The 15,157-nt window shown below is 41.5% G+C and overlaps 1 protein-coding gene across 5 annotated transcripts in view; it reads right to left on the reverse strand.

Annotated features, from left to right (window-relative positions):
- LOC137432218 (RNA-binding protein Musashi homolog 2) overlaps positions 1 to 15,157 on the reverse strand; it is a 249,447-nt gene that overhangs the window by 36,277 nt on the left and 198,013 nt on the right. For 3 of the 5 annotated variants that reach the window (XM_068123945.2, XM_068123944.2, XM_068123948.2), the window contains exon 13: positions 4,048 to 4,307. In XM_068123945.2, the coding sequence (XP_067980046.1) occupies positions 4,048 to 4,307 (260 nt within the window). The remainder of the gene's footprint in view (positions 1 to 4,047; positions 4,308 to 15,157) is intronic. The other 2 variants (XM_068123950.2, XM_068123946.2) reach the window with 1 other exon arrangement.

Below are 15,157 nucleotides of genomic sequence, written 5' to 3' on the forward strand. Positions count from 1 at the left end.
GCATTTCCTCAAAAGGAATTTCCTCCTCCCCATGGATGCCAACTGATGGGGATTGTCTGGCTCTACCTTTTCAACCAAGGAAGCACTACGTACCATTTTTAAAGCCTTTGGTATGACTTGAACCAGTCCAAACCGGATGGGTGTGTTTTAGGAGACACCATCTGCTTACTGGATGGCCGTTGGCTCCCTACGGGCGGGAGCTCATATGCCCTTTCCCAGGTGTTGTTTTTGATCCTGGCGGAGTGTCACATTTACCCTCCCCATTAGCAAAGCTAGTGATGGGTGTTGGTTTAGTAGCCAACAAACCGACCATGCGGAAGGTAGCACCGGGTTACATGTTACCAGTGGCAGTACCAAAACACTGACCTGACCTAAACATTTTCATATTGCAAAAATGTCACGACACTCGCGGATTTGCGGCAGTTTTCAAGAGCATATCCCCCGCGAATGTCGGGGTTTTATGGCACTGTTAAACTGCAGTTTCATTTTCCGATTAGTCTTCAAAATATAACATCCAATTTAAATTAGGTTGTTCCTCGATTATAAAGTGATGTTTGTAGACAGACGGAAGTGAACCATTGCTTAACCCCGCTTTGCGCTTCACTTGCACGGGACAAATATTAAAATTTGCATTTTATTCAATGCAAGGGCCAAATATCAAATCTGAAACAAATGTATTCAACATAACATTATATTGACTAGTGAGGTACCCGTGATACGCACGGGTGGGAGGCCATAAGCAAACAGACAATGCAGAAACGGCGAATGCTAAAGCATGAAACCAATAAATTCCATATCCCTGTAGCACCTTCAGTCGCACGTCAGACATGGACAGCAAGTTCGTGAAGGACTTCCATGAAAAACGTACCCGTTCGCAAACAAACAGGTACGTGTGTTCCATTCCCAGTCAATGGCGAATCTCCATGTGGCGATCCGCGAATTTCACGTTTAGAACGTAAAACCGTCACTGCATTTCGTCATTCACTTGAACTCGATATCTCTTTTTTCATTCCAAACAGCATAACTTCAATCACAAATACACATTAATATAATAAACTTTTAACAACATTCGTGACATAAACAAATATTTAAATCCTGATGTGAAGTTCCGTACGGGTGGGTGAATACAATTACGAATTCAAAATCGTACTTGTATTTACTCAATTCCAATCATCCATTGATACTTTAACAAAACGATTAACACGATTAACGTTTAACGATTAAACATTACGATTGAATGACGGTTGTATTGGGATATTATCAAACCCGCTCATGGCCGGAATCTGTGCACTTCCGCGTTCGCGGCAGGTTCGTAATTATCATCAAAATCTAAACAGTATTTGTAGAATTTCAATAAAAGCCACATCACTGTTCATATCGGTAAATATTATTCCATCGTGTTTGGAAAAAAATTTGAAAAACAATATAGCCTATTTTACTCCAAGGGGTCCCAGGAATACCCACCCAAAATATAGTTGCGATCGGTTCAGCCGTTTTTGCGGTACCTTCGAACGGACAGACGGACATTTGGTGAATTATAGTAAGATAAGAGATTCAAATTAAATACTGGAAATATATATTTGCTTGGAATGCGACGTTGCGCCAATCACCAAATTGGCTTCAGCTGGCAAAGGCCTGGTTGAAATGGCCGTCCCTGTTATTTGCTATATAAGGGTGTCACGTTGTGATCGTTAGCGAATGCTGTTGAGAGTTTTGCTGTTCATGTGACAGATGACAAAGAACTCCCCCAAGCACCTGGCCCTACATGTGAGGTAAATTGAAGGGGAGCCATCCATCCTTGTGAAGTGTCGGTGCCTCGACTCTTTCCCAAATGGATTCCTTTCCTCAAAGCTCAAAACACCAGTTTTCCCTGTCCAATATCACTACATCTTAGGTGCTGAACGTATGGCCAGCAGACTGCAGAGGGGAATACACCACAGAGTCTGGAATACTTTCTGCGGGGTTTGGCCTATGATGTTGACACATCCGGCCTTTCAGGGACTGGTGTGTCTCATCTCCCCAATGTAATAATCCTTGCAATCCATCTGATTGCATCTTACATCATACACCACGTTGCCTTTCTTTTCCTTAGAGGGCTTATCTATCCTTCACATGCATCAGTTGTCGTCTCAAGCAGCGGAGGAGATCCCAAAGCTTGAGAAGGATCGTTTTACCGTCCGATAAACCTGCAGCATACGGTATGGTGACCAATATCTTTTTTTTTTCTTTGCTGACTTGAACGATGGACTGTCATGCCCATTTAGGCCATTCAGCATTCAGAAAAGACCATCTGGGGTAACCACCCTTTTGGAGGAAGTGTGGGATGCTTTATTTCTTCTCATCGACGTTACTTGGATCACCAACAATATAATCTGCTCAATGGATGAAGGTCAGAATCACTGAAAGCTTGGGAATTATTGGGTGGTGCGAGTCAAACTGGAGGTATTGGTTTGTGTGGGTTATTTTTACAAAACACAAAATTGCAAAGAGCCTCTTTCTTTGACCTGCGATTCACAATCTCGAAAGACTATAACTTGTTGTCTTTATAGCCCTCTTGCTTGAAATTAATGTTGGGGTCGAGATCATTGATCATGGTTCTGATTTATTAAGAACGACGAATGTGTCGACAAGATATTTCAGCCAAGTTTGTGGCTTTAGTAATCATTATATCAAAGGCTCGCTGCTGCAGCTTCCGAATAACAGAACCAAGCTGGAGATTTGAAGCAAAGTGTTTCTCCGTCATATGAAAGCAATCAGCATTTGAACATAAACAGTAAGTAAGTGGAAGTGGCAGACAAAAATAAATAAAAGCAATATAATTAACTGAAAAAGGAGTCATCTATTTGTTAGGTACACAAATGTAAGAAAAATTGAGCTTCCCACTACCCAATGTTCTCATTGAGCTTCTCATTGTTTGGTTCATCCATGCATTTCCACAAAATCATGGAATGCTGAAATGGATGCTGTTAGCTTGCCCACTTCCATATGCACAATGTGAATACCATTTGGTAATATTGTACTCAAATTGCACAATATATTTGGTGACATTTCTCATGCATGCCAAGAGATGTCCCATCAGCCTGGGGCAAGTGCTGAAGGCTGCCGATCAACCTTAAACCTATGACTTGGAGATGCCAGACAACCACAAAAGCACTCCAAATGCAAAGAGTGACTTGTCAGGATAAAGGAGAATCATATGAGGCAGTGAGGGACCTACTGTTTGCTAAGCTTGTGACATACTGACTACACCTTCCTTCTGCTAGATACCGAATGAACATCAAATGTTGTTTTGACGACACGCCACACAAAACATTCTCCCTCTGGACAAGTAATAAAAAATACTGTGATCTATGTATAATAAAAACCCACTATAGTTAAAACTATCACCAATATTAAGGTGCCTGCTTGTTCCACATAAAGTCACCCCAGGCTTCCACACTCAAATACATTAACATTGGTCACTAGTTTTACTGTTAGTGCATTTTACGGTTACAGAGTTGCTACTTTTACCGTGAGGGTTACAGGATTGCAGATTTACGGTTACAGTGTATCCAATATTTTGCTAAATTTTAAGTTAATTGGATGAAAATTGATAATATTAGAAATTTGGCCGATGTTGACCTCATATAATTGGTGGTTGAATTCAGTAAGCTGATATGAAAATGCTTTTCAAATTTCAAGTCAATTGGATGAAAATTGAGGATTTTAGTAATTTGAAAAGGTTGTTGACCTTTGGCCCATGTTGACCTTTTGACCTTTTGACATCAAAAATAAATAGGATTCTGTCAGACCACCAACTCTAGCATTTGGTGAAGATTCGTGAAGATCAGTTTAAAATTGTGACCTGTAGGCAAGTACAAGTGAGCGGACAGACAAACACAAACCGGAATGATCAACATACTTGTCAAAAAAATTTTTTTGGCCAAGTAACAAACTTGAATATAAAACGAAATCAAATTTGTTGCAAAGGTAGTCGGAATAGGAAGAATTGAGCAATAAATACAAATAAAATAGAAGAGGGAATAGGAAAAACAAATATTTACAGACCCCGAGGTTGTGCCCAAAGCCAGTTGCAGGTTGGGGACTCGCAGTGCCAACATATCCACCTACACCAGCATCCTGGTTGGTGGAGTAAATCTCAGGGAGGGGCCCAGGGCTGCTGGCACCTGGGAAAGCCCCTGGGCGTCCTTGCTGAGCTCCTGCTGGCGAAGGGGGCGCACCAAAACCAGGCTGCCCTGCATATGCATTCAGAACTTGGAGAGGATGCATGGGATAAGGCAGGGGTGTGGGATGGTGAGGGGAGAAAACTAAACAAGTTAGATGAAGACTGGTGGAAATATAGTACCAACAAAACGAATGCACACAAAAAATATATGTATCTATATATATATCTGTGCAGTGTCTGTCTTGTGTTGTGTTGTCTTGTCACTGAACTACTCCCTCAAACTTTTGTGAAATCCTACCAAACTTCTGGTATGCACATATCTCTCCCGTCGGTATGTCCTAAGGGTATTTCTATGAAAAATTCCAATTTTTATTTTTATTTTTTGGGAATTTTTTCGGGAATTTTTCTTTTTTCAACTTAAGTTTTCAACTTCAATTGTTTATAAAATGTGATATCACGTATATTACAAATACATTTGTGCAAAATAATTGTTTGAATTATGATTGGTTTAAACCATGACAAAACGGCAACTCGGGGAGTCATTTATCGATATATCTACACATCTGGGCAGTGTCTGTGTTGTCACTTAACGACTCCCTCAAACTTTTGTTTCCGTGGTTATGATGTGTTTTTAATAACGTTGTGGTAGTTTTGAATCACGTGGTGGTGAGGTATTTTGAATTATGTGGTGGTGAGGTGTAATCGTCCCAAACTTCCAGTCTGCACCTACCCCTCCCTATGTATGTGCTGAGGGGTTCTTTCTTGAAAAAAAAAACATTCAACCTAAATTGCCTATAAAAATGTAATATCACAAACACAACAAATACATTTGTACAAAATAATTGTTTGTATTATTATGATTGGTGTAAATCATGAAAACACAGCAACTCAGGTACAGTCATTAGCCTCAGCTAAAATAAGCCCGTTCCTCAGTAACGACGCTTGGTGAGGCGAGCGCAGCGAGCCGAGCCAAGCTAGTATGTATATATATATATATATTTCACTTAAGAGCAGAGGAGATTTTGGAAAAGGCGAAATTTCAGGAAACAAAAACTTAGGAAAAAGAAAGCCGAGGGGTGACTGTTGCAAAACGATAGATACGAGGTGAACAGAAGTGAGTTGAAGTGCAATGAGCACTATCATGCCTCTCTCACATGCCTAGGGCCTCTCACTCACTCACCGCAGGCAGGTTGGTGGTCTTTCCGTCTTGTACCGACTCCTCTCTGGCCTTGCCCCCCCAGCTCTCTCTGGGCTCTGTCCCGCAAATATTCCTACAGGTCGCACAAGATCTGCCTGCAACCCTCTTATGGTTAAACCGCCAAAATCAAGACTCTCTGCTCATCTTCACTCCTTCATTCCTCTTTTCTCCCGCCTCTGGAACAAACTCCCTCACTCTCTTCAATCCCACTCCACCCTCCAGGTCTTTAAAACAGCTGTTCACCACCATCTCTTATCTTCCCCCATCCAAAACCTTGATCTTTTCTACCCCCGCTAATTTCACCCCAATTCCACTTTTTTGAAATACCAACTTCTGTCCTGGAAGTCCTTGGTGTCCTTGTGTTTTATACTTCTCCCACCCCCCCCCCCGCCCCTTCCCACGCCTCCTCCCCCCAAGCCCTCTCCCTCCCACACATCTCCCTGCTCTCAAATGTTGTGTGCTCTCAAGTGTTTGTGTGCTTCCCCTTCTCTCCCCATCTTGTCTTCCGCTCCCTCTTTTTATATATTTTGTTTGTCTGGTCGATTTGTTTGTGAAGTAAATGTCAGCTCTTTCACGAGCCTCGATTCAGTATACAAAAAATTAAAAAAAATAAAAAAATGAGAAAACAATTGACAAAAATCATCATATACACTATACAGGGTTAGTCACAAAAATGTACCAAAAAAATAAAATAAATCGGACTCGGTCAAATATCGCGAATTAGATAGAATAAGCATTCAAATTGTTTGTAGCAAATGCATTTTTTTTTTTTGTAGGTAAAACCCTCGTTACAGCAACTAACAAAGAGGAGCAAATATTCATTGTCGAGAAGAGTGTAGAGCTGAAATCAGTGATACGAGTGCAGCACGCATTCAGATGACAATTCAAAATTAGAGAAGCGATTATTTGTATCCATAGAAAATCAACAAGGCACATTTCACGTGAAGTTGGAGTGTCTCAATCAGTGTCATGAGAGAGTTAAAGTCTGATCTCAAGGTTATCCCTTATAAAATTCAGTAGGATTATCGATCAAGCAGGAATCAACATGGATGACAGTGACTTATGGATGGATTTCAGTGACTAATGTCATGGTTACTTCAATGCGATGGTAAACAAATGGAATTGTCTGTTTTTGGAGAGTGGAGAAATTAGCCCACTTTGTGGGGTTACCTCTCCACTCTCCAAAAATATCGATGGGGTGTGAACTCATTAGTTATCAGATTTATGGTCCATATTTTCTTGAAGATCAGGATACTGAGTCAGGTGTGGCTGTGAATGCGGAACATCATGCTGGACACATTTTTTCTGAAGTCATGCGAGAAACGTTCATGGTTCTTGGTTTCAATATGACAGAGTGAATGCACATCCAGCTTGCTTGTCTATGTCGTGGCTGAATAATCACTTTCTTGGCAGATTAATTTCCCACCAATCTGGATTTCCTTGGCCTCCAAGATCTCCTGACTTCTCAACTTAAGATTTTTTTTTCCCATGGGGAATTGTTGAGGCAAATGTTTTACAAAGAGAACCCAATGAATATTCCTTAACTCAAAGATGCTGTAACGAGGGTTATTTCCAGTCTCATGTCAAACATTTCAGTCTGTAATCAGAAACGATTCCATACATATCCGTAAGTGCGCAGAACTTAGACGATGATATTTCAAACATTTGTTATAGTCAAATAAAACTTTATTAACCATATAAATCAAATGGTCTTGCATTACGAATAGCAGATTTAATAAATAATTAAAATCGGCGATACCTTTCTCAAGCTGCTATGTTCCATGACACAAGGGCACTATATGTCCTGTCATGGAGTATCATTGCCATATTTGGGCTAGTGCTCCGAACTGTCACTCATCTCTTCTTGACAGAATCTAGCGATGTGTTGCCATTCTGGTAGGACAGGAGCTGGCGTCATCCCTGGAACCTCTCTCAGTCTGCCGCTCTGTTGCTTCCTTTTGTCTTTTCTACAGATATTACCACGGAATGTGCTCAGAGGGTCTATCACAGGTTGTTCCACCTGAGCAAACTTTCAGTCTCTGGCACTTTCTTCCCATTCATACACTGTATCTGTCCCAAGGTGTAAGACTATGCTATGAGGTATTCTTCTAGTTTTTTTTTTAGCCACACTGCATCACTCTGGAACAGTTTACCTGCATCTTGCACTTCACTCTATCCCAAACTACCTCAATTCAAGAGGAATGTCAAAAGATTCCTCCTTTCTGTCTAATGTCTAATATCTAATATCTATACTTTCCTTTGCGTAGCTCCCACCTCGTGTGGCCTTAAAAAGTTTGTGGCGGGTGAAATCTAATTTAAAAAAACAAAAAACCAGGTACATTCTTGTGACCAGCGCTATATTATAATTCTTGGAATGTCTGTGTGTCTGCTTGTTTAACTCAAATGCCCTCCTGAACAGATCAAAAGAACGAGCTGAAAACTGGTGCGTGTATTCAGAAAGATGTGAGCGGTAAAAACAAACAAACAACAAAATTAGTCAAGAGGGTTAAAGGTGGGGACAACATTCCAATGTTCTTTATGTAAACACACTGCAGGGCAAAAGTCTTAGACATTTTCTATTTTTATATTCTGATGAACAAGGAAAAAAAATTGTTTTAAATGCAAATACACCTTTATGAAAAGGGAAAACATTCAAACAAGAAGAAAAAGACTCAACATGTCACAGCCCCGCCATGGTTCTAGTAATTTTGCTGTTGAAGGCCGTCAGTCGGCCATCTTTGATCGGATGATAAAACAAAATCTTCTGCATATGTATACTCTCATGTATTGTCTTTGTGCCAAGTTTGAAGAAAATCGGTCTATACATGACCAATAAATGGTTGGGGACACGCTTAAGTAACAAATGGCCGCCAGTCGGCCATCTTGGACCTGATCTCAAAAAAATGACGTGCATATGTAACCCATCATTCATTATCTGTGTGCAACGTTTGAACAAGGTCGGCAAATGCATGTCCGAGAAATGGTTGAGGTGTTCAATATCGGGTTTTTTTTTTACAACTCAAATGGCAGCCAGTCGGCCATATTTGATCACACCGCGAAACAAAATGATGTGCATAATGTATACCATGTGTCATGGATTGTCTTTGTGCCAAGTATGAACAAATTTGGTCCATACATCTCCAAGATAGGGTTGCGGATGCACGGACGGTCGGACGAGACCCAATCCATAAGCTCCCGTTTTGGACCAAGTCCAACGGGGAGCTAACACACACACACACACACACACACACACACACACACACACACACACCCTTGATATATACATTAATTGGGAATTTATCCACGCTTTCCTTAAAAAAAAACATTAAAATCCTTCAGGGGACAGAAATAATTTTGTTATACACTCTTGTAGAATGGTTTTGGGTTGTTTTTTTCTGGTTTTTGATTGCTCCAAGACCTTCCAAAGATCATCTCAGTTGCTGGGATTTTCTTCTTTTTTTTTTTACTTTGTCTTTGTCCAAATAGTCTCAAACAGCTTCAATGATATTGAGATCTGGGCTTTGAAGAGGCCATTCCATGTGTTTAAGGACTGCAGCTTCTTTCTTTTGTAAACTAGTTTTAATTATTCCACTTGAGTGTTTTTGAGTTTTCAGTTGAGTGTTTGAGTTTTGTGAGTGAGTGAGTGTTTTGGGTCATTATCTTGCTGGAAGAGGAAATTTGGATCAATAAGTATTGCACCACCAGAGATTTGAAATTTGTTGGGATTTTGCTGTAGCCAATATACCATAAATTGTCCAATACCACCTGAGGATACAGTCGTAGCCAAAGATATTGGCACCCTTGCACTTTTTTCAAATAACTCACAATTTTCTCTAAAAATAAGTCGAAATTGACAAGAGTATTTGGTCTCCACAATTCTTTATTTCACTGTTAATATTACAGAACCTTTGTTTTTGATTCAGAACTTACTATATCCTTTTAAATCAGAAAATAAAAATAAATGGCATTGACAAAATTATTGACACCCTCGACTTAATATTTGGTAGCACAGACTTTGGACAAAATAACTGCAGTCAAGAGCTTCCTGTAGCCATGAATGAGCTTCCTCCACCTCTCTACGGGCAGTTTGGCCCACTCTTCTTGTGCAAACTGCTCCAGTTCTCCCAGATTTGAAGGTGCCTTCTCCCAACTGCTGTTTTCAGATCTCCCCACAGGTGTTCGATGGGATTTAGATCTCGACTCATTGCTGGCCACATCAGATAAATCCAGCGTTTTGTCTTGAACAATTCCTGGTGCTTTTTGAAGTGTGTTTGGGGTCATTGTCCTGCTGCAAGACCCATGACCTTCGACAGAGACCCAGCTTTTTGACACTGGGTTGAACATTGTGCTCCAAAATTCCTTGGTAATCTCCTGACTTCATGCACACATTCAAAGTAAGCAGTGCCACAGGCAGCACAGCAACCCCAAAACATCACTGAACCTCATCCATGTTTAACTGTAGGGAAGATGTTCTTTTCTTTGAAGGCTTCATTTTGTTTTCTGTAAACACAGAGATGATGTGCTTTAGAAAAAGCTCTAATTTGGTCTCATCTGTCCACAGGACATTCTCACAGAAGGATTTTGGCTTGGTCAGGTGTGTTTTGGCAAACACCAGTCAGGCTTTCTGATGTCTGTCTGTCTGTCTGTCTGTCTCTCTTTCTCTCGCAGTCCTGGGTCTCCTACCATAGAACACCCTTTCATTGAGTTGGCGACGGATGGTGCGAGTTGAAACTGTCGTACCTTGTGTCTGAATGTCAGCTTGAATCTGTTTGGCAGTTGATCGAGGTGCTTTATCCACCATTCGAACAATCCTTCTCTGCAATGTTCAATCAAGTTTTCTTTTGCGGCCACGTCCAGGGAGGTTGGCTACAGTGCCATGGGCCTTAAACTTCCTGATAACATTGTGTACGGTGGACAAAGCAACCTCGAGGTCTCTGGAGATGGACTTGTACACTAGAGATTGTCCATGATTGCTTACAATCTTGTGTCTAACCGCCTCAGACAATTCTCTGGTTTTCTTTCTTTTCTCCATGCTCATTGCGGTACACACAGTGACACAAAACAGCAGAATGACTCCTTTTCTCCATTCAAACTGGTTGAATGAGTGATTTTTATATTGCAGGCACCTGCATCTACCACAGGTGAGTTCACTTCCAAAGTAAAGGAGAATCACCTGCTTGAAATCTCATTATTTCTAACAACTTCTAAAAGGTGCCAATAATATTGTCCGGGCCATTTTAGGATTTGTGTGTGGAATAAGCAAAGATTTCGTAGTTGTTTCAGCTTTTTTTTGTTTTGTTCCACTGCAAACCAAAGAAATACAAATGTGGACTCCAAAAGATTTTTTAATGTCAACAATTTTCTGGAAGAAATGGTGCATTATTTGAAAAAAGTGCAAGGGTGCCAATATTTTTGGCCACAACTCTATGGATACCCAAACTTGAATTTAATCTCCTCCATGATTAATTGTTGGCTTCAGGCAACGCTCTTTACAAATTCCGGTTCTACATAATCTCACATACCATCTTCAATTAGATCCAAATAACAAATTTTGACTCGTCCGTCCAGAGCACGTTTGACCATTTGTGTGTTCTTGTATATATTTGCCCGATCGAGACGACGACGACGACATATATATTTTAGCCTTTTCCCTTTCATCAGAGGTTTTCTTATTTGTAACTCATCCTTTCAGTCCAGATTGGAAAAGTAAACTTTGTATTGTTGATAGATGGACAACGACACCTGTGCCTTCTACCAGTTATTTTGCCAATTCAAAGCTTGTCTTCTTTTAAAATACATTTGTCATTAATTAACTAACTAAAGCAGAAATACGTCATTTGTGTTTACAGGAATGGAAATTTCATTATAAATAGAGGACCTGTGTATTGATTTGTGAGCTAGTGAATGGCTGTGTACATTTTGTGATGAGGCTAGGGAGGTGGGGGGGGGGGGGGGGTGTCTGTGTGTGTGCGTGTGCATGCGTGTGTTATGATGCACGATTTATTACTTGCGAAAATTGAAGATTTTCAAGTATATTGGCTGGTCTTGTGCATTATTCTGTCTGTTTGTCTGTATGTCAGCCTCCTACAGGTCACAATTTCTAACCGATCTTCACAAAACTTCACCAAATGAGAGGGAGCCTATTGTTTTTGAGGTCAAAAGCTCAAAATAGGTCAACATAGGCCAAAAGTCACCAACTTTGTCGAATTTCTAAAATCCTCAATTTTCATCCGATTGACTTGAGATTTTAAGAGGATTTGCATATATGGATACTGAATTCAACCACCAATTATTTTTGAGGTCATCATCGGCCAACAACTTATTTTAGGGATTTTGCAATTAACGTGCTATGCACGGCATATTTCTTGTTTTTTATTTATTTTTCCTCCATCTCCCCTTTCTTTCCTTCTCATTTTTTGTCTATGGAGGAGTGAATCTTGTGAATAGTTTTTTTAAGGTTCATCTGACTGTGCCTGGTAGAGGAGTAGCAGTTGAAACCCTGAATCATATCCAGATTTCTCCTGATGACTCCATATTTGTCTTTTTGCATTACTCCTGATATTCCAGTTTTATGTTGTTTTTTTTGTATACAGAGTCGAGGCTCGTGAAAGGGCTAACATTTATCAAACAAACAAATCAAACAAACAAGCAAACAAAGTATATAAAAAGGGGAGCGGTCGACAAGATGGGGAGAGAAGGGGAGGAAGCACACAAACACAACATTTGAGAGCAGGGACATCGGGAGATGTTTTTGGAGGGAGAGGGCCTGGGGGGAGGCAGGATAGGTATAAAACGCAAGGACACCAAGGACTTCCAGGAAAGAAGTCAAAAGTCACCTCAAAAAAGTGGATTTGGGGTGAAATTAGCGGGGGTAGAAAAGATCAAGGTTTTGGATTGGGGAAGATAAGAGATGGTGGTGAACAGCCGTTTTAAAGACCTGGAGGGAGGAGTGGGATTGAAGAGAGTGAGGGAGTTTGTTCCAGAGGCGGGAGAAAAGAGGAATGAAGGAGTGAAGGTGAGCAGAGAGTCTTGATTTTGGCAGTTTAACCATAAGAGGGTTGCAGGCAGATCTTGTGCGACCTGCAGGAATATTTGGGGGACAGAGCCCAGAGAGAGCTGGGGGAGCAAGGCCGGAGAGGAGTCGGTAGAAGACGGAAAGACCACCAACCTGCCTGCAGTGATTAAGTGAAAGGCCCTCGGAGATAGCGTCATCGCGGGAGATTCCAATGATTCTGAACGATTTGGTTTCAACAGCGTGAAGACGAGCTAGGTGTGAGGCAGGAGCACCAGCCCAGAGGGGAGAGCAGTACTCCATTGAGCTGCGGATGAAAGCCTTGTATGTGGTGAGGAGCTCAGGTGTGCCAAGGAAGGACTTCGCACGACGGAGGATGCCCAGTCGGCGACTGGCTTTGGAGGCCAGATTTGAAATGTGCATTTCCCAGGAAAGATCATGGCAGATAGTGAGACCCAAAAGCTTGAGTGACAGAACTTCTTGGAGAGGATTATTCAGAAAGTAGTCCAGCCGGTCTTTTCGGAGAGACATCGTAAGAGTGTGAGATTTGTCAGGATTGAAAGACATGTTCCACTTGTTTGCTCAGTCTGTGATTTTGTCCAGGTCTGCAGAGAGTGAGGAGGCTGCAGACTGCCGATCTGAGGGATGAGGAATGGAGCGGCAGAGAGTGGAGTCATCAGCAAAGAGATAGAGAGGATTTTCAAGAGAGTCAGAGAGATCATTGATGAAGACCAGAAAAAGCACAGGGCCCAGAACAATGCCTTGGGGAACTCCAGCCTGAACAGGAAGAGGAGATGAGAGAAACCCAGTGCTGTATTTGGTCAGTTATTTGATTCTATTCCTTAAGAGAATATCTTCAAACATTGGTCATCCTTTTTGGACAGAATTTTGGGTATTCCAGTTCTGGATTTGTCATTTACAGATGATGATTCTCTGGACTTGTTAATTGTGCTTGGGATGCCACACCTTGAAAATCAAGTGTTGTGAGATATTTCATGTTTTTCTTCCTTATGCAGAAACACAATTATGTGGCGATCTTTTACTGAAATTCCAGCCATATTATTTTAAGCTAACAATAATCCTGATAGATCTGTATTCTGAAGAATGAAAAGTGGGCTTTTAGCTTTATGGATGCACAGAGGAACACCTGATGCTAATGAAGAACACCTGACAATAAATCATCAGTTAGATTTGATTTATAAGTGTGATTGATGAGCTACTACAACCCTTCATATCAGCTGATAATGTTTAGTTCACATTGAGTTTGGATAACAGATTTTTGAAGATTCTGATCAATATGAATTAAAGATTATGAAATATCAAGCTTGGTTTCTTCTCACCCAACAAGCTAAGGTGTATGAATAACAATGAACATTGTTATAATATTACAAAACACTAGTGGAGGCCTTGCATAAATTGTTCATGCTCAAAACATCCATATATTGTTACCCATGTCGAAGACTTTTGCACAGCAGTGTGTGAGTGTGTGTGTGAGGTGAATGAATGTGTGCGTGTCAGAGTGTGTGAGTGTATGTGTGTGTGTGTGCGCGTGTGTGTGTGTGTGTGTGTGTGTGTGCGCGCACGCGCAATGTGGCATAGCACAGTTCCCAGAGGGAGAGGGTATTGCGAGCACCAATTTTGGGGGAATGAACCTGTCGATAAGGATTGGGGAACAGTGGTGAGTTTGAGGTGAAGGTGGGAGTGAATCAGGGGTCGGTACTAAGTCCACTACTATTTGTAGCTGTGATGGAGGTGCTGGCTCAGAACGTAAAGGAGGGTTTACCGTGGGAGTTGTTGTATGCAGATGATCTGGTGTTGATTGCAGAAAGTATGGATGGACTGAAGGAGAAGATGAACAAGTGGAAGGAATGTATGGAGACAAAAGGTCTGAAGGTGAATATCGGAAAAACGAAGGTGATGGCAAGTGGTAAAGCATGTGGTGAGGTGGAACGAACTGGGAAGTGGCCGTGTGCTGTGTGCAGGAAGGGTGTCGGAGTGAATTCCATTCAATGTACAATGTGCGCTGAGTGGGTTCATCAAAAATGTAGTGGTCTGAGAGGGTCATTAACCAGTGTGGCAGCTACATTCAAGTGTAAGGTGTGCACAGAGGGAGCTGCAGATGGAGGAAATGTTGAGTTGGATCTTGGAGACGGCGTGAAGCTGGAAGGTGTGAAAACATTTTGTTACTTAGGAGACATGCTGAATGGAGAAGGTGGATCAGACTCGGCAACGGTTGCTCGAGTGAGATGTGCATGGAAGAAGTTTCGGGAACTGAGTGGCGTGCTGACGAGGAGGCGAGTGTCATTGAAGCTGAATGGAAAGGTGTATGCTGCATGTGTGAGAAGTGTTATGATTTATGGGAGCGAGACATGGGTAATGAACGTAGAGCAGCAACGAAGGCTGGAAAGGGTGGAAATGCAAATGGTTCGGTGGATGTGCGGAGTATCGTTGAGAGAGAGGAAGACAAATGATGAATTGCGAAAGATGATGGGAATAGAGCCTGTGATGGATGCTGTGAAGAGAAACAGGATGAGATGGTTTGGTCATGTGTTGAGGAAGGATGAAAGTGACTGGTTGAGAAGAGTGATGGAAATGAATGTAGAAGGAAGTAGAGGATGGGGAAGACCGAGAAAGTCTTGGCTAAAGATGGTCGAAGAAGAAATGCGGGCAAGGGGGTTAACAAGGGGAGATGCAGAAAATAGGGCAAAATGGAGAAGATTGTCATGGGGACCGCAAGACTAACCCCGGCTCTTGCAGGGAAAATGGCCTTAAAATGCCTGTT

The sequence above is a fragment of the Myxine glutinosa genome, chromosome 8 (genome assembly GCF_964187855.1).
Source record: "Myxine glutinosa chromosome 8, kmMyxGlut1.1, whole genome shotgun sequence".
NCBI classification, from domain to species: Eukaryota; Metazoa; Chordata; class Myxini; order Myxiniformes; family Myxinidae; genus Myxine; species Myxine glutinosa.